The sequence below is a fragment of the Dasypus novemcinctus genome, chromosome 11, assembly GCF_030445035.2.
Source record: "Dasypus novemcinctus isolate mDasNov1 chromosome 11, mDasNov1.1.hap2, whole genome shotgun sequence".
Taxonomy (NCBI): Eukaryota; Metazoa; Chordata; class Mammalia; order Cingulata; family Dasypodidae; genus Dasypus; species Dasypus novemcinctus.
The window spans coordinates 87,057,496-87,076,517 of NC_080683.1; the positions used below are offsets into that span (position 1 = coordinate 87,057,496).

General features: G+C 41.4%; 1 protein-coding gene across 1 annotated transcript in view; it reads left to right on the top strand.

Annotated features, from left to right (window-relative positions):
• Positions 1–9,084: 9,084 nt before the first annotated feature.
• The window catches only part of SLC16A10 (solute carrier family 16 member 10), a 132,573-nt gene continuing 122,635 nt past the window's right edge, over positions 9,085–19,022 (top strand). Inside the window, exon 1 of the mRNA XM_004461216.3 lies at positions 9,085–9,661. Coding sequence (XP_004461273.1) covers positions 9,328–9,661 — 334 coding nt within the window. The 5' untranslated portion in view covers positions 9,085–9,327. The remainder of the gene's footprint in view (positions 9,662–19,022) is intronic.

Sequence of the window (19,022 nt, forward strand, 5' to 3'; positions counted from 1 at the left end):
ACGGCTTCTATCCTTATCAAGGGCACCGGGAATCTGTGTTTCTTTTTGTTGCGTCATCTTGTTGTGTCCGCTCTCCATGTGCACGGCACTATTCTTGGGCAGGCTGCACTTTCTTTCGGCACCCAGAGGTGCCGATTGTTGTTGCTGGAGTGAGTTGTCTTAGTTATAAATATTCCTTGAAATGTTATGTTCATCGAATCATACAATATAACCTTTAAAGAAGGAATCTTATTAACTTCTTGCTCAACATAAGAATTTCTTCTAAATTACCGTAGAAAACCAAAGAGCCTTCAGCATGCAAGAAAGTGTCTCTTTATGTTAAAGCCTGCATGGTGTCATGGACTCAGCGTTGTTTGATACTATGGCTCAGCCATAGTATTTAATACTATACCTCAGCCCCTCCTCAGCTCACTTTCTGAGGGGCTCTGAAGTTCACAGCTCAATAAAACAAAGACTGCCTCAACCCTTAAAGGTGTAGGGTGTGCCATGGAAACTTGTTCTCTTAAAACACTTAGGGAGGTGAATCCTTAAGGAGAGCTGTTTTAGTCTGCTAAGCTGCTGAAAGCAATACACCAGGATTGCATTGGTTTTCACAATGGGGATTTATTGGCTTGTAAGCATTTCTGAGGCAGAGAAAAATGTCCAAATCAAAGCAACATTAGCCAATGCTTCCTCTCCAGAGACCAGCTGCTGGTGATCCTGGACTCCTCTCACATGTCGAGGCATTTGGGTGTCTGCTGGGCTCTCTCTCCTCCTCCCGGCTTCCTAGCCTTCAGCTTCCCGCTCTCTTTCCTTTGGTCAGCATTCATTCTGCTAAGCAAGGATTCCAGTAACTGGACCCACCCTGGACTACACCCTGCCTGAAGTAACTCATTCCAGCAACAACAATCGGCACCTCTGGGCACCTTCCTGGTCATTATCTCTCTTCATCTCCTCCACAGTCCTTGGGGCCCAGGGGTCAAGCTAGGACTAGACCCTAAATCTCCTTCCTCCAAATCCCTTTTCAATTCTGCTGAGTCACATAGAAGGGGATGTAAATCATCAAATGTGTTTTTCTTCTCATGATGGCCAATTTAATTTAATTCTGTCCAGTGTACGTCAATACATGTTAGCAGGCCTGTGCTGGGGCCAGGACTGCAGACTGCCCTTGACATTTCTTTGTTGAGCAGCTGTGCTTTGGGGCCCTGGGTGTACGTGGAGAAAAGCATGGGGAGTCACAGGCCACCATGAGGACATACTCCTGACATCTGAGATAAGGCTGGGCAATGTTACCCCCTGTGAATAAAGCTGGTTCAGTAGCTAATCCATAGTTCTGATTCCAGAATATTTGCAAAGGCAATACTGACTAAAGAATAGGTTTCCCCAAATCTCTTTACTGATACTAAAATATGTTCAAGATAAACTGGAGGAGGACTGAGATAATGCTGTTGCATGGACGGAGGAAATGTGAGGTGGACTGATTCAGTGTAGAGGCCAAGGAATTGTGTATAGGTGTCCAGAAATGACCGGTGGACTTGGCCTATGAAAGCAAGTGACTGGATCAAGGTCATGCAGGTGGTGATGTAGCAGAAGCTCATCCCCTGATTCCAAGTGCTCTTGTCGTGGTGGCCTGTACCTTCTATCATGGAATTGAGGGGCATCCGAGTAGCAGAGCTTGGAGATATTTTCTCTGAAGATTTCTCAACGTTTTAAATCTGGTTAGGCTACGCTAACCAGCCTTTTGATAGTATTTGGTTTTGTCGTACACACTTTTTGCCTCGGTAAAATAAGTCACTGAGCAACCCATAAGAATATTCAAGTTGACCTGACAGTACAAGAAATTGCATTTAAAAATGATATCCCAGTTCTCAATTAGTTGCACTTGTGAGTTTGCTTTGACCCATTCCCTAGGGGCCCAAAGGAATAATTAGATTCTGGAACACAAAGATCTGAAGAGCAGATGCTGGTCCCACGTCTCACCCACCAGGCTGAAGTTGCCCAGACTCCAGCCTGACAGTGGCCAGGCAGCCTCCTGCCCAGTGTCTGTCCTGTCTTACAAAAACACAGAGATCCAGATGGCTGACGAAACATCCACAGATTAAAATCCATGCACAATCTTTTGCTTTTAAACACATTTCAGCCAGAAACCAAAATATTTGAGGACAGAAGTTATTGCATCAGAAGTTGTTGCATTAGAAAAATGGAAATGTCGAAGTTATTTTCAATGAGAAATGTAAAATGGCTAAATGTGAATGCACCATTAAAGTTTATCCATTTAACATGTAGAATTTGGAGCTAATGTAAAATGAAAATAAAAAGATTTTTTTAAGCCTTGTATCAATTATCTTAATCTAGTAGAGCTTGCTTTATTGTCAAAGTTAGACCAAAGTTTTTTTTAAAAAAGTTTTTCTTATCATTTAATTATAATTGAAACACTGAATTTGAATTTCTCCAGATTTCTCAGAAATGCAGTCCACCGGAGTGGATCAGATAAATATTTTAAAAATTAATAGCTTTTTATGTATACAACCAATACCCTGTTAGAAGACCTAATGGGAAAAAATTCATTCACAATAGCAGTGACAATAACCTCAGCAGCAGCAACAATAAAAAAATTAAATGCCTGAGATTAATCATTATGAGAAAGGCATGGAAACTATATGGAGAAATATCTATAACTGTTGATAAGAACATCAATTTCTCTGTTGAAAAATGTGGGGACTGACTATGAAGAGTCAACTTGTAAAAAAGGAAATGCAGAGGGTCAATAAATATGATCTTTCTAATGAGAACCAAGGTTTGAAACAAACAATGAGATTTCATTTTAAACCTAAATTGACAAAGATTTAAAGGCAAGATTTTTAAAAAAATTAATATTCAATACTGCCTGAGATACAATAATATGGATGTTTTCATATAATGCTGGTGCAAGTGTAAATTGATAAAGTTGCTCTAAAATTTAATATTATGCATTGGGATGGGGAACTTCAGATATCCATATGCTTTGTACCAGCTGACCCATATCTAGAATTATCTCCTGAAAAATTATCAGAGATGCAAAGATTTGTGTGTAAGGATGTTTACTACAGTATTCTTTATAATAGTACCAAACTGAAATAATTTATATATGAAATAATTTATAGGAAATGATTAAATAAGTGGTAGTGGATCCCTAGAGTAGAATGCTTTATATCACTAAAAATGATTTTTTTAATAACATAGGAAATTATGATATAGTGGGTTAAGTTAAAAAAATGCAGGATACAAAATTGTACTTTACTATGATTTTTATTATGTTTAAAAATGCATAGGAAAAAAAGACTGGAAGGAAATACAGTAAGCCTATGGCTTTGTGAGCAATATTGAAAGTCCATAATTATCTAGTAATTGGTAGGTAACTTTGCTGATATACAAATCCGAGCCACATGGATGCTTGAACTTGATCTGCAGCAGAACCAATATTTAGTAAGTGATTCTAGCTGCTTGCTGCGCATCTTTATCTCATTAGACTTCTCTATGCTCCGCTCATCATCTCGAATGCAGCAATTTTAATTAAAGGTTAAAAAAGTCAATTTTCTTTTGATGAAACAATACCATATTTTTTAGGGAAAAAATACTACAAAGGAATTTACAAAACAGATGCTATAATTTGATAAATATTGTACATCAAATGTTAGAAGAGGTTATTTGAGTGGTATGATAATAGATGGTTTAAAAGTTGTTTATGGTCTTTGCTATAAAGAGCATGTATTACTTTTGTAATTGGAAAACAAACACACGCTGGTGAAAAAAATATTGAAAAATTTCCTTCCAAAAATATGTTACTAAACTTGTACTTGAGTTCATGCTCTGTGATTCTTTAAATTATTTTTGAATTCCATTCAATTTAGTTCAACAAATATTTGTTGTGCACCTATACTGTGTGCCTTGTAATTGTGATTCAAAGATTCGTTAGACCTGACTGAAAATCCCTACTCTAGTCTAGTTAAGAAGACTGAAAGTACTCTATGGACTGTGAAAAATGTTATGAATAAAATATGGACGCCTAGAAGGATCAGAAGGACCAGTGATTCTTGAAGACCAAGCTTTCGCCGTTTAAAAGGGAGGAAAGGAGGTCATTTCAGAAGGGGGCTCTGCAGAGAGGCATGGAGACATTTACGATCTGTTCCTGAAATGAGAAGCAAGCTTCAAGGCCGGAGAATAAGGTCTGGTCAGCCTAGGATGGAGGAAGGCTTGGTGGAGGCAGAGTTTGTTGGCAGAGATACTAGTTAGGAGGTCACTGCGATGGTCCACCAGAAATGGAAAGGAACTGATAGGGGACCAGCAGCTGAGATAGAGTGTAGGGGGTTAGTTAGAAGAGCTTCTGAAGAAAAAAACAACAAAAAATCAAAAGAAGAGGAAAAATAATAACAAAAAGTAAATAAATAAAAAGAAGAGCTTCTGCAGCTAGATTTGACTAAATTGTATTTAGGGGAACCAGGAAAGAGGCATGTCAAGGAGAAATTCAGCTTTTGAGCTTGCCCAAATGGGAGGATTAGGGGGAATAGCAGGGGAGGAGAAGGTAGAAGGGATTTCTGAAAGAGAGCAAGGAAGTGGAGACAGAGTTAATTCAGTTGCATTTCTAAAATGCAGATTTTTGCATCCAATTCCTCAACATTTATTACTTATACAAGTCAGTGTTGAAGAATCTCTGTGCTTGTGCTTTTAACCAGATTTTTCACATTAAGGTTTCTAGGTTGTCTTTTTTTAAAAACTTTTATCATAGCCCTCCAGTAATACTTCAGCTTCATATAAAATAATCAGCATTATAGTACTATTCCTATTTTATGCTTTGGAGGGTGCAGATACAGAAAGATTAAGCTTTAGAATTTGCCCACAGTCACTAAGGCAATTGCAAGACTACTGCCAGTCACTTGATTTGAAACACTAACTCAAATGGTAGCAAAACAGCCTGTATAATACAGTAGATCTACCTATTGTGTAACTGCAAATCCATGACCACATATTTAGCACTTTAGTATTTAGTATATTCAATTTAACTTAAATATTTAATGAACATCTATGTTGGACTGGGTTAGGCGGAAAAAATTTCTTCAAGAGTGGAAAAGGGTTAATATTTAGCTAAAAAAACCTAAGAGTGTCCTAAATAGGAAAGTTGACATTTCTGAATAGAGTAAGAGTCAAGTAAGAATATTTTAGCTAATAAATAATACACTTAAATATAAGTTACAGATGAGAAGGCTTATATAAATGTAAGGTATTGTTGTCATTTAGGCTTAATGAACAATTACATCTTTTAATGTTTTGTAAATAATTTTTGTCTGATGATCTCAAAGGCTTAATAAAAACAAACTCGGACCATTAACCATGAGGTGCAGTGGTGCTCAGATATGTATTCACCAAGTGCAATGAATGTCTCATGATGAAAAACAAAAAACAAAAAACAAACTCATTAAAGAATATGCCATCACTATGAGGTAGTTAGTTGTAAACAGGTTCTCCTTATCAGATGAAAAAGCCGAGGCCAGAGGTCAATCCATTCACACAATGTGAGTTAGTGGCAGATGTAGACACAGAAATGGAATGTACTTTCTCTTATAAACAAAACGTTGCTTCATTCAGCAGCTTATTGGTATGTAGAATTAAAACCTCTATTTTAGAAAATATTCAAACAAGAAAATCTAATTTAATTTTTTGCAGAATTAATTCTCTTTTTCATGGAGCATAAAAACTTAAAGCACCACTTTAATTTCATTGTTTAAGGCACTTTATAGTTCATGAAGTGCTTTCATTCTAAAATTTCATTTCATATTTATTTCTTCTTTCCTTTTACAAACTTAGAAATTTGAATGAAGGAAAGGAAAACAGTGAAGATAAAGGCAAAGCCAATCCCTTAACTGGGACTTAAGTTTTATTGGTAAAATTTCTGGGGAGTTGATGTGGCTTATTGTCTGAACGCAGGCTTCCCACACACCAGGTCCAGGGTTCCATCTTTGGCCCTGGTACCTCAAAGACCCCACACACTTCTGCATACATCCTTCGCTCACACTGGAAGAGTACTTTGCCCTGAAGGAAATGGGTCAGTCTTGCCAAACTGACCAAGTTAGTTATGAAAGAGGCACTTTGTATCAAGTTTTGATGAGTGGTACCTCTACCAGTTCTTGATTGTGAGCTGTAGAAAGAGTATGCTGGTGGAAAATTAAAAAGTTTCTCTTAAGGAATAGATAACATAATAGGTGAGGACAAGGATGTCTATGTCCTTATCTTTAAATGTTTCTACATTTTAATTTCCTGACCTGAGATTTTTTTGATTAAATAAAAGTTGCATTTTATAAAAAGGGAAACATCCCTTTGAATTATTTTTATTCCAATAAAATTGTGGTGGCGGGGAGTCTTGGAAATAAACATTAACATCATCAATAATAATAATGATAATAACCATTAACATTTACCAAGAGCATGCTGTTTGCTAAGAACTTTGAGGGCATTAGCTTTTTAACCCTTTAAGTCAGAGCTGCTCTAAATCAACCCTCTTTAAGAAGAGTCAAACTTTAATCTGCAAATAGGACACATTGCATAATGTTTAGAAATAAAGTTGACACATAAATAGGAAAGAATTTTGATAATGAACTATATATATGAAAATAACATTTCATAGGCTCAGTGTACAAATGTTATATAACAAAATGAAACTAAAAAGTAAACCGTATCATGTTTAATACACTGTTATGCATATGTATACATTTGTACAAGGACAGGGTTATGATATTCATTTAAAAAAATAAAAGTTATTTTTTAGAAGAGTTTTAGATTTGCAAGAAAAATTACAAAGATAGTACAGAAAGCTCCCATAAACCCCATATCCAGTTTCTCCTAGTATTAACATCTTAAATTAGTTCGGTACATTTGTTACAATTAATGAACCAATATTGATACATTATTATTAACTAAAGTCCATACTTTATTCAGACTTCCACTGTTTTTACTTAATGTTCCTTTTCTGTTCCAGGATCCCATGCGGGATCTCACATTACATTTAGCTGTCATGTCTCCTTAGGCTCCTCTTGGCTGTGATAGCGTCTCAGACTTTCCTTGTTTTTGATGACTGTGACAGTTTTGAGGAGTACAGGACAGGTATTTCACAGAGTGTCTCTCACTTGAGATTCGTCTGATGTTTTTCTCATGATTTGACTGGAGTTATGGGTTTTGGGAGGAAGACCAATGAAAAGGGCCATTTTCATCATGTCATATCAGGGATACATACCAGTAACACGGCTTATCACTGTTGATATTGACTTTGCTTACCTGGCTGAGGTAGTGTTTGGCAGGTTTCTGCACTCTAAAAGTTACTCTTTTTTCTCCCTTTTCATACGGCACGTTTTGTAAGGAAGTCACTATACCTATGCACAGTCTACCCTTAAGGGGAGGTGGGGAGGATGAGTTCCTTCACCCCCTTGAAGGTGGAATATCTACACAGATTATTTGGAATTCTTCTACATGCAAGTGTTGCCAGTTCTCTTCCATTTATTTATCCAACCATTTATTTATATTACTCTGGACTTAGGGACATTCATTTTATGTTTTTGGTCATAATCCATTTATACTCTTTTTTGATGTACTTTCTCTGCTCAGTAATATATTGTGGACAACTTTCTACATCAATGAATATAGACAATCAATTTTAGAGGTTACATAGCATCTAATCATTCCTCTACTGATGCACATTTTTGTTTCAATTTTTCCGTTTTTAACAATACCGGGATAATAGCCTTGTACGTTTGTCTTTGTGTATGTGTGTGACCATTCTTTAGTTAACTCTTCTTACCTTATCCCTGAGGCATGTAATCCTGGAGTTATGCTCCCTGTTCCTCCAGCATACTCTGCTTTTCTTAGTTTAGCTGCTTTTTTTTTTTTTTTTTTTTTTTACCAGGAATGCCTTTACCCTATCTTTGCCCTGTGAAATTCTGTGTGTGATTCAGGACTCAGCTCCAAGATTCTTCCTATAGAAATTCTCTAGTGTTTCCAAGAGAATTTAATGTTTCCCTTCCACCTCTCTCTGTTATACCTGTATTATAATGCTTATCACCTGGGTCATCTCTTGTATCCTGGGACTGTTTTTCCTTACCAGTTTAGGAAATCTTAGAGGCACAAATATAATGGATTGCACACATTTGTCTAACACCTGTAGTCCCCATCACAGTGGTAGGGCATAAGGTAACTGGCTTTTATTATTATTATTTTCACCTTGATTAAATGAAGAATTTGAGTGACGGAGAATTAAGAAGTTTGCTTAATACTGCATAAATAGCACATAACTTCTCTCTTTTATATATATTGGAACTTCATGCTTCAGGAAGAGAGAAAAGTTGAATATAGGTTTTATGTTATGTTGAAAATGAAAACAACTGTGCTGTAGATTAAAAAACGATTTTTTTTAGCTGCTTGTCAATTCTATTTGTTGGTAGAAGCCTTTGGTATTTTACTTTGTCTTCCAAAATGAGCATTTTCAATACGCTATGTATTCATAGGAAACTGTATCTGAATGTAGAACTGCACTGAAGTAATTAAATAAGGCCTCTGGTCCTTCCAACTTCGTTCTTGAGTAGGCAGGTGGCATAATGTAACATATATATATAATAGAATTGGTAATAAATCTTGAACGCCATAAAACAAAACAAAGAAGCAATGTTGGCTTGGTCTTTACGCTGTGCCAGTGAGCTGAGGCTTAAGAAGATCCCGTACTGGTTTTCTGAACACCAGTTTTCTGAACACCTGCGCCTTGGCGGAGACGCGTCCCATTCCCTTAATATTTCAAGGCCCTGTGGCCTGTAGTTTGTGACTCAGTTAAAGGAAGCCCCATGGCACTCGCGCGCGCGCAGACACAGGACGTACCCGTAGGCACCTGGGTCCGCGTGCCGCGGGGCGGGGCGCGGGGGAGCGCCTGCGGAGGGCGCCGGGAGAGCGCCAGCGGCCTGGCCCCGCCTCGTCTCTCCTGGTGCCCAATCAGCTGAAGGATTTAGGGACACGTCCCACTGTAGGCCACGCCCCCAGCGGGCCGAGGGGTAGGGGGGAGTGCTTTTAAGAGTCGGCCGCCTCGCCGCCGGCTCCATGGGGGGTGTGGGCTGCGCGCTGCCAGGCCACCGTGGTGAGCCCTGAGGCGCTCGTGCGCCGCAGCCACCCTCGCAGCCGCCTCCGCGCCCAGCGCCATCCGCCCGTCCGCGGGGGGCTCCACCGCCTGCGCCTCGGCCTTCCACGCTGGTGCGCCCGGCGGTCTGCAGCTTCCCCGCGCGCGGGTCGGGAATTCGCGCCCCGCGCGTTACCCCGGCGCCTAGGGGGTCGCGTGGGGCCATGGTGCTCTCCCTGGAGGATCCCGCCGCCGCCCGGGAAACGAGCGAGGGGCAGCCTCCCGACCCCGCGCTCATGGGGGACGCTCAGCTGCCCGGCCCGGAACCCTCGGACGGCCCCGAGGCGGCCGCGGAGAAGGTGGAGGTGGAGCTGGCGGGGCCGGTGGGCGCCGAGCCGCCTCAGCCCCCCGAGGGCGGCTGGGGCTGGCTGGTGATGCTGGCTGCTATGTGGTGCAACGGATCGGTGTTCGGCATCCAGAACGCCTGTGGGGTGCTCTTCGTGTCCATGCTGGAGACCTTCGGGTCCAAAGACGATGACAAAATGGTCTTCAAGGCAGGTGAGGCGCCGTGCCCCCTGCGGCCAGCCCCCGGGGGTCGCGCTGGGGGCTCCGAGCGTATCCCGCGTGCGGCGTGCGCGCGCGCCGGAGTGTGCGCTAACGTGGGTCCCGCGTGCGGGCGGCTGCGAACGGCGGGTGGGTCCAGCGGGAAACGCGAGCCTGCAGCTGCCGGGGCTTCGGTGAGCCTGTCTTTGTACTGAATCCTGGTGCAGGCACTGTCTGTGTTCGGAATCAAGTCGCAGAACTTCTTTGCCCAGTTCTTCCTCCTTTCAGCTTTAGTAGGGCGCTGAGAGTCCTCAGTAGACTTTCCTCTCAATTTTTGAAAACAAACTGCACCTGCCACCCCTCAGCACCATCGCACTGTCATTTTTCACCTTCTGTTTCTTGCAGGTTGAGTTGTTCATGTGCCAACGGGTTTGCAGAGGGGGGTGGCGAGACCGAAGAGATTTACCCCAAGGTCATGGGGAGTTCCGGAGGGAGTCCTGCTAGAGCCACTGTTTGTGTGTTTTTTCTTCTTCCACTCTGTGTTAAATAAAGAAAGCGCTGGAGGCAGGTCAGGGACTGGGAAGATGGTGGGGGATTGCTCTTTCCTGTCGTTGTGTTCGTCGGCATTTTTTTCTTAGATAAAAAACTAGATGAAAAAGGTGCGGACTTGGCACTCCGCCCCTCCCCCACCCGCGTTATTACTTGTTCTCTTGACTGAGGCCGAAAACTAGTCTTAAACCCTCAGTATAACACTTTCACATACATTATTTCACTTGATCCTACCCCCATTTAAATGAGAAAACTGCAGCTCATTGAAATCAAGTGTCTTGATCAATAGCAAAATGGAGATGGAACATACATATTCTGACTTCAAGAGCCAAGTTATTTCCACTGCTAAATCAGACTCCCGCCTGGCCATTTAGGGAACTTTTTATATAATCTTAATTGTCTACTTTTCTAGTGTGAATATTCCTTAGGTCTTTAGTGTGTATATAAGGATTATTCAGAACTGTTATAAATTCTAAGGCGGAGGTAGTGTTGTAGGTTTTAAAACGTTATGTAAATAACATACGGTATGTCTCATTCTGTAACTTGATTTTCTTCTACTCAGCCTAGTGGTTTATCCACATAATACATGTAGCTTATATTCTTCTATGGTTTTCCATTGTGGAATGTGTTATAATTTATTTATATATTCTCCCTTTAATGGGCATTTAAGTTGCTTCCAAACTAAAAACAATGCTGAGATGGATATTCTTGGACACTGTCTCCTTGTACTGTGAATAAGGTACAATATTTAACCTGGAATTGCTAATCTTTAAACAGGTATTGAAGTTGCTGGGTTGTGCAGGACAAAAAGGACTAGGGGGAAAAGCTAAAGAAGGAGGCAGAAGTGACAGTTAACATTTTATTTAAGACTAGTTTCTGTAACACTTAGCATATTCTTGCCTGGAAATACTCTGGAGTAATTAATTAAAGTTTTTATGTAGTTAAAGCAACAACAGCCAATTGTTTACTGCCCTTTTTTTTTTTCTGCCCATTTTTTTATTTTTTAGAAGATATTTAGATTACGTAAATGTGGTGGAGAATATATAGGGGATTCCCACATGTTTATCACTCTTTTTAGAGACTCAGATGAGTAGATCCATAGATGTCTGTGGGTTTTACATTTTTTTTCCTTCGTCCTTCTTTCCCTTCTTCCCATTTTCTTTTCTTTAAGATTTATTTATTTCTCTCCCCTTCCCCCTTTTGTCTGATCTCTGTGTCCATTCGTTGTGTGTTCTTCTGTGTCCGCTTGCATTCTTGTCATGTGGCACTGGGAAACTCGCTTTTTTTGTTGTTGCATCATCTGGCTGTGTCAGCTCTCCATGTGTGCAATGCCACTCCTGGGTGGGCTGCACTTTTTTTGTGCAGGGCGGCTCTCCTTGTGGGGCACACTCCTTGCGCGTGGGGCACACCCCTGTGTGGTAGGGCACTCCTTGGGCATGGCAGCACTGTATGTGACAGCACTGTGCGTGGGCCAGCTCACCCACAGGTCAGGACGCCCTGGGTATTGAACCCTGGATCCTCCATATGGTAGGCGGATACTCTATCATTTGAGCCACAACTGCTTCCCCCCATTTTCTTTTGAGAGAGAGAGTGGGCAAGTGCTGGAGAGAGATTGTAGCTTTGTCAGGGGTCAGAGTTTTGCAACGGTAAAACCCCTACCCACCCCCTACCACAAAGTTCCTATTGGCTACAGTGGCCCAGTACCGGTCAGCTGAGGGTAAAGGAAGGGAAAGGAACCTGTTTTGTCCCTTGAACTCTTTGAAACTCCTTAGTTTCAAATTTGATGAACATCTTTTTCCATGTACTCAGTCTTGACAACTCTGTCACATTTGTGTATGTGTGGGTGTGTATCATATAAAGTTATGCAAGTATACCAGTCAAGTACATGAAGTTCTGTGTCTTATCTGTGTGACTGCCATGTATGATTGTACCTTTGCACAGCTAAGGGATAAGTGGGGCCTGAAAAGCAGCCTGTGCTCTGAGTGCCCTTTATTCAATTCCTCCAAAGTGGCCCTATGCACTTGTAACGTTCCTGTATAACAAATTTGAAATTGGAACAATGGCTCTTACTCAGGTGCTAGGTGATACAGATACAATTCATAAATTTTAAAGATTGAGGAAGAAAACAGATTTAACTTTACCTGTGGGAAAAAAGTGGTGACAAGATAGTTTTTAAGCTAGTTATTGAGAATTATATTATAGAAACAAGTTTTTCAATCAAGTATATAATCTACAACAGATACTCAAGTATTTGAGGAAGATACGTGCTTTGAGGTTTGGTATTCCGTTGCTGAGTCATCTGTGATCAAACATGCAGTCTTTCTTTGTAATGGGTATATTTAGGAGACATTCATACATTTCAAGAATAGCTTCAATTCTGATATCCAGATTTAAGCATTGAACGTATGATGACTTTTAAATATATAGTTAAAGGTTTTCATCATAATTTGCTATACTACCAGCATTAAATTACAGTTACTTTGGAGCATAATGTAAATGGGTTAAAGTATGAAGTAAGCCCATAAACATGGCTGAGGAACACTTTCTTGTGTCATACATGCAGATTATTTCTCCTCTTTGTAAAGGTCTCTTTGCTTTAACTTCTCTTGAAACCACTACTCTGGGCCTTATCATGATTCAAAGAGAAGGGGAGGGGAAGCGGAATTGGCCCAGTGGTTAGGGCATCCGCCTACCACATGGGAGGTCCACGGTTCAAACCCTGGGCCTCCTTGACCCGTGTGGAGCTGGCCCATGCGCGGTGCTGATGTGCGCAAGGAGTGCTCTGCCACACAGGGTGTCCCCCGCGTAGGGGAGACCCACGCACAAGGAGTGCGCCCCGGAAGGAGAGCCACCCAGCACAAAAGAAAGTGCAGCCTGCCCAAGAAGATGATGCAACAAAAAGAAACACAGATTCACGGTGCCGCTGGTAAGGAGAGAAGCCCTTACAAAAGAACACACAGCGACTGGACACAGAGAGCAGACAGCTGGGGGAGGGGGGAAAGGGGAGAGAAATTAAAAAAGAAAAAATCTTAAAAAAAAACAAAAACAAAAAGGGGAAAGAAATGTAACCAGGACTAATCAATTTCTACTGATCAATCAGTCTATCTAAACCTGAAATCTACAGATTCAAATTCAAAAATATCTGGAAGTTGTTCATTTAAGCTTTTTATTTTTTCAGAGTTTTTATCCATTTGCTATTTCCTCATTCATAACTGATAATCCTGGCTTTAGAGGCAGGTAGTCCTGTCTCCATGTTTTCATTAGCTTCTTCATAATAAGCGATTAGCCCAAGGATACACAGGCAGGTGGTGGTGGGATGGGAACCAGGGTTTTCTTGAGTGTTTCCTGTGTGGCAGGCCCAGTGCTAAGCACTTTACATGCGTTCCTGTATAAACCTTACTGCAGACTTGTGGGAAAGGTTTTGTTTTCAGATCTCTTTTTATATCTTTTCAGATCTAGGAACAGGCTTGCAGAGTTTAAGCAGTAGAGCCAGGTTTAACACCAGGCTTATTGTCTTAGTTTTTAACCATTGCTCATATTGTATTGGCTAGATAACATTGTGTAAATAATTTAGCATTCTTTTTTTTTTTTTAGATTTATTATTTATTTCTGTGTCCTCCCCCCGCCCCAGTTGCCTGTGCTCATTCGCTGTGTGTTCTTCTGTGTACCCTTGTATTCTTGTCATCAGTACCAGGAATCTGTGTCTCTCTTTGTTGCATCATCTTGCTGTGTCGGCTCTCCATGTGGGCGGCACCACCCTGGGCAGGCTGAGCTTTTTTCGCATGGGGCGGCTCTCCTTATGGGGTGCACTTCTTGTGTGTGGGGCTCCCCTACGCGGGGGACACCTCTGTGTGGCAGGGCACTCCTTGCGCCCATCAGCACTGCGCATGGGCCAGCTCACCACACAGGTCAAGAGGCCCTGGGTTTGAACCCTGGACCTCCCATGTGGTAGGCAGACGCTCTATCAGTTGAGCCAAGTCCTCTTCCCAATTTATCATTCTTTGTGTTGTTGATTAATTCAAGCATTAGTGATTGGATGAGTATCCTACCAGGCAGTAGGGTCCTGGACTTGGTCTTACCTTATTGTCAATAAACAGTTTCCAATTATTAACATCACATTGAAGTTAGAGCTTCGAAGTGTAGAGATACTTGCATGGAGAAACAAGGTGATTTAGAGTGACATTCAAGCAGAAGTCTGGGGTTTTCTTTGAAGAACCAGGCATTTATGGCCCAGAGGGTGCTCCTTTTAGTCTGATTGGTAGCAGAACCATGTTTCCAGGGAGAACTGAAGAGGAGTCTGTCTTAGGTTCACTTTTTTTTTTTTTTAAATTTCAAATGAGATAGTACCCTTTATGATTTGATGCAATGTTGGAATTAAGTTTTTTTGAGCCAAGACAAATGACATTATCGAGGTTGAAGTCTCTTCTCACCTCTATCCTAACAGCTTTATGTTTACTTTTTCTATTTTATTTTTAAAAATTTTAAACTTTTTATTTTGAAATTCTTTTGAACTTACAGGATATTCACAAAAATAATACAAACCCCATACTGAGAAGTCCAACATCCCCCATCCCCCCAGATACCCACATCCACCAATTTAACCATTTTGCCACGTTTGCTTTATCATTCTATCTATCCATTCATCAGTCTGTCTGTCTGTCCCTATCTATCTATCTATCTATCTATCTATCTATCTATCTATCTATCTATCTATCTATCTATCATCTATCTATCTATCTATCTGTCTATCTATCTATCTCTATCTATCTATCTGTGTTCCGAACACTAGAGTGTAGGGTGTATACATCATGCTTCTTGAACACTTAATACTGCATTGTATATTTCCTAAAAACAAGGATGAACACTATGCTCATTATGCATTAACTCCCCATCCCCCCTGTCCCTTGCCCCTGGCAACTTGTACTCTAATTTCTGTCTCTATGAGCTTACATATTCTCTGATATTGTCTTATAGTTACCCTGGGGCTTAAATTTAATATCCTAAACATGGATCTGTAACAATTTAATTTACTTTGATACTAACTTAACTTTAATAGTATACACGAACTATGTTCCTATACCCCTTTTGTGCCCCACTTCTATGTTTTACTATTTCTTGTCCCTAATTACGTGTTTACACATTATGAGTAGTCCAAAACTACTGATTCAGCATTACATTGTATGCTTTTGCATTTTAGATACTGTAGGAAGTAAATAGTAGAGTTATAAACCAAAATACAGTAGTACTGACATTTATATTTACCCCTCTTGTTACCCTTATCTAGTTCTTAATTTCTTCATGCTGCTTCCATCTATTGTGTAATATATTGTCCGTACCTTTCAACCTGCAGAACTCTCTTTAGCATCTTTTGTAGGACGCACTCCCTCAGCTTTTGTTTATTTGGAAATGTCTTAATATTCCTCCCCCTTTTTTCCTTTTCCCTGCCCCTTTCCCCTCACTTTCTTTTCTTTTTCTTTTTTAGAGAAGTTTTCAGTATATGGAAAATTCATGCAGAAAATAGAGTTCCCATACATTCCCCATCACACATCCAATTTTCCCTGTTTTTTTTTTAAAAGATTTATTTATGTGCTTTCATGTCATTTGCAATAGCTTCTATGGAGAAACGTCTTTTCAAGTCTTTTGCTATTTATAATTGGGTCTCTCTCTGTTCCCTGCTTTATTGTGTCTCTCATTATGTTTTTCTTCTTGTGTCTCTTGTTGCATCACCTTATTGTATCAGCTTGCCATGCCTGCCCATTGTGCCAGCTCATTGTCTCCTTTAGGAGGTGTCAGAACTGAACCAGGGACCTCCCATGTAGTAGGCAGGAGATCAGTTGCTTGAGCCACATCTGCTTCCCAGCCTTTTTGCTTCATGATTTTAAATGAGAAATTGGCAATTAATCTTACTGAGGCTCCCTTTTATCACATGTTGCTTCTGTCTTATGGTTTTTATAACAGTTATCTGTCTTTGGCAATTGACAGTTTGGTTATAATATGCCATGTATATTTGGGTTTATCCTATGTGGAGTTCATTGAGCATCTTGGATGTGTATATTCCTGTCATTCATTAAATTGGAAGCTTTCATCACCTTCTGGTACTTCCACAAACTACATGTTAGCATGCTTGATGGTATTGCACAGGTATAATAGATTTTGTTCACTTTTCTTCATTTTTTCTTCCTTCTACTCCTCAGACTGGGTGATTTCGGTAGCCTTATCTTCAAATTCACTGATTCTTTTTTCAGCCAGCTCCAATTTGCTGCTGAACTTCTTGGAATTTTTAATTTCTATTACTGTGGTCTTCAGCTCTGTTTGGTTTCTTTTCTTAATTTAAATCTTTCTATTGATAGTCTCTTCATCTATCATTTTTTCTGATTTGCTTTAGTTCTTTGGTCATATTTTCCTTTAGGTCTTTGAGCATATTTAGGTCTATTTTTTAAAAAAGCCTTTGTCTGGAACATCCCAGGTCTGGTCTTCTGCTTTGATGGTGTCTAAATTTTTAAATTATCTCATTTGCCTGGACCATCTTCCTGTTTCTTTGTGTGTTTTGTAATCTTTTGTTGAAACCTGGACATTTTGATATTTTAATTTGTTATTGCTTAAAATTAGACATGAGGCATCTGTTTCTTAAGCTTGTATCCAGGTAGCGTGGTGACAGAGCTATCCTTTTTTTTTTTTTTAAGATTTTATTTTATTTATTTCTCTGTCCTTCCCCTCCTCCCCCCATTGTCTGCTCTCTGTGTCCATTCACTGTGTGTTCTTCTGTGTCTACCTGCATTCTTGTCAGGCGGCACTAGGAATCTGTCTCTTTTTGTTGCATCATCTTGCTCTGTCAGCTCTGTGTGTGTGTGGCGCCACTCCTGGGTGGGCTGCACTTTTTTCACACAGGGAGCTCTCCTTGTGGGGTACGCTCTTTGCGCATGGGACACCCCTTTGTGGGGGACACCCCTGCGTGGCACTGCACTCCTTGTGCACGGCAACACTGAGCGTGAGCCAGCTCACCACATTGGCCAGGAGACCCTGGATATTGAACTATGGACTCTCCGTATGGTAGGTGGATGCTCTTATCAGTTGAGCCACAACCGCTTCCTGACAGAGCTATCCTTGAATTCTAGGAGCTAAACAAACAAACAAAAAAAAACAAAAAAAGGAAAAAAACCCACATTTCCCAGTCTTTGCATGTTGACCTGTGGAGTACTTCCCTTCAGGTTTTATTAAGAGAAAAGCTCCAGGCCAACCCATAGTTGGCTGTCCCAATACTTTCTATACATGCATCTTGGCTTGGCTTGGACATGTGCTTGTGGCCCTAGGAATTCCTCTATTTATGTGGATACAATATTCCCTGTTCTCTAGGAAACAGTTTTCTATGGTCCTGCTCACAGCGTTGTGGTCCTACAGACAGCAGTCCCTTGCCCCATACAGCATACTGCTCTCCCAGAGCATTCCCAAGGAGAGTTCTATGACCTGCTTTCTACATGTCGGGCAAGTTCTGGGATGGCAAGTCTCTTAGGCTACCACCAGACAGATTGGACCAGACATACATGCTTGCACTATGTGCTTGAAGGTTACTCTGCTCCCTCTGGAACCCAGACCAGGGATCCATGCCCTGAGAGTGTGGGCTGGCAAGTGCTGATCCAGGGGGTGGGGTGGTGGGGGGGAGGGAGGGCCCAGCCAGGATGCCAGGAGATCCCAGTACTTATAAGTGGCCTAGTCTTGATTCACTGCTCATCCTGTTACTGCAGTGTTTTAATTGTTGTCTGGAGTTTTGAGAAAGATATCTCTCCTAATTCTTGCTGGTTATTCCAAGCTTTTATAGGGGTTGGAACTGTGAAGTGTCTTACTCCACCACCTTGATCTGATCCTGTGTAAGGCTCAGTTTTCCTCATTAGGATACTCTTTTTTTTTTTTTTTAAAGATTTTTTATTTATTTATTTAATTCCTCCCCCGCCCCGGTTGTCTGTTCTCTGTGTCTATTTTGCTGCGTCTTGTTGTCTTGTTTCTTTGTCCGCTTCTGTTGTCGTCAGCGGCTCGGGAAGTGTGGGCGGCGCCATTCCTGGGCAGGCTGCTCTTTCTTTCGCGCTGGGCGGCTCTCCTTACGGGGTGCACTCCTTGCGCGTGGGGCTCACCTACGCGGGGGACACCGCTTCGTGGCACGGCACTCCTTGCGCTCATCAGCACTGCGCATGGGCCAGTTCCACACGGGTCAAGGAGGCCCGGGGTTTGAACCACGGACCTCCCATGTGGTAGACGGACGCCCTAACCACTGGGCCAAGTCCGTTTCCCATCATTAGGATACTCTTTTTTTTTTTTTTTTTAATATTTATTTATTATTATTATTTTTTAATTACATTAAAAAATATATATGAGGTCCCATTCAACCCCACCGCCCCCGCCCCCCACTCCCCCCACAGCAACACTCTCTCCCATCATCGTGATACATCCATTGCACCTGGTAAGTTCATCTCTGAGCATCACTGCACCCCATAGTCAATGGTCCACATCATAGCCCAGACTCTCTCACGTTCCATCCAGTGGGCCCTGGGGGGATCTACAGTGTCCCGTAATTGTCCGTGAAGCAGTATCCAGGACAACTCCACGTCCCGAAAACGCCTCCACATCTCATCTCTTCCTCCCGTTCCCCACACCCAGCAGCCCCCATGGCTACCGTTCCCACACCCATTTCACATTTCCTCTGTGGACATTGGATTGGTTGTGTCCATTGCACACCTATGTCAAGTGAGGGCTTAGATTCCACATGGGTACTGGATGCACTCTTCCCGCTTCTAGTTGTAGACACTCTAGGCTCCATGCTGTGGTGGTTGACCTT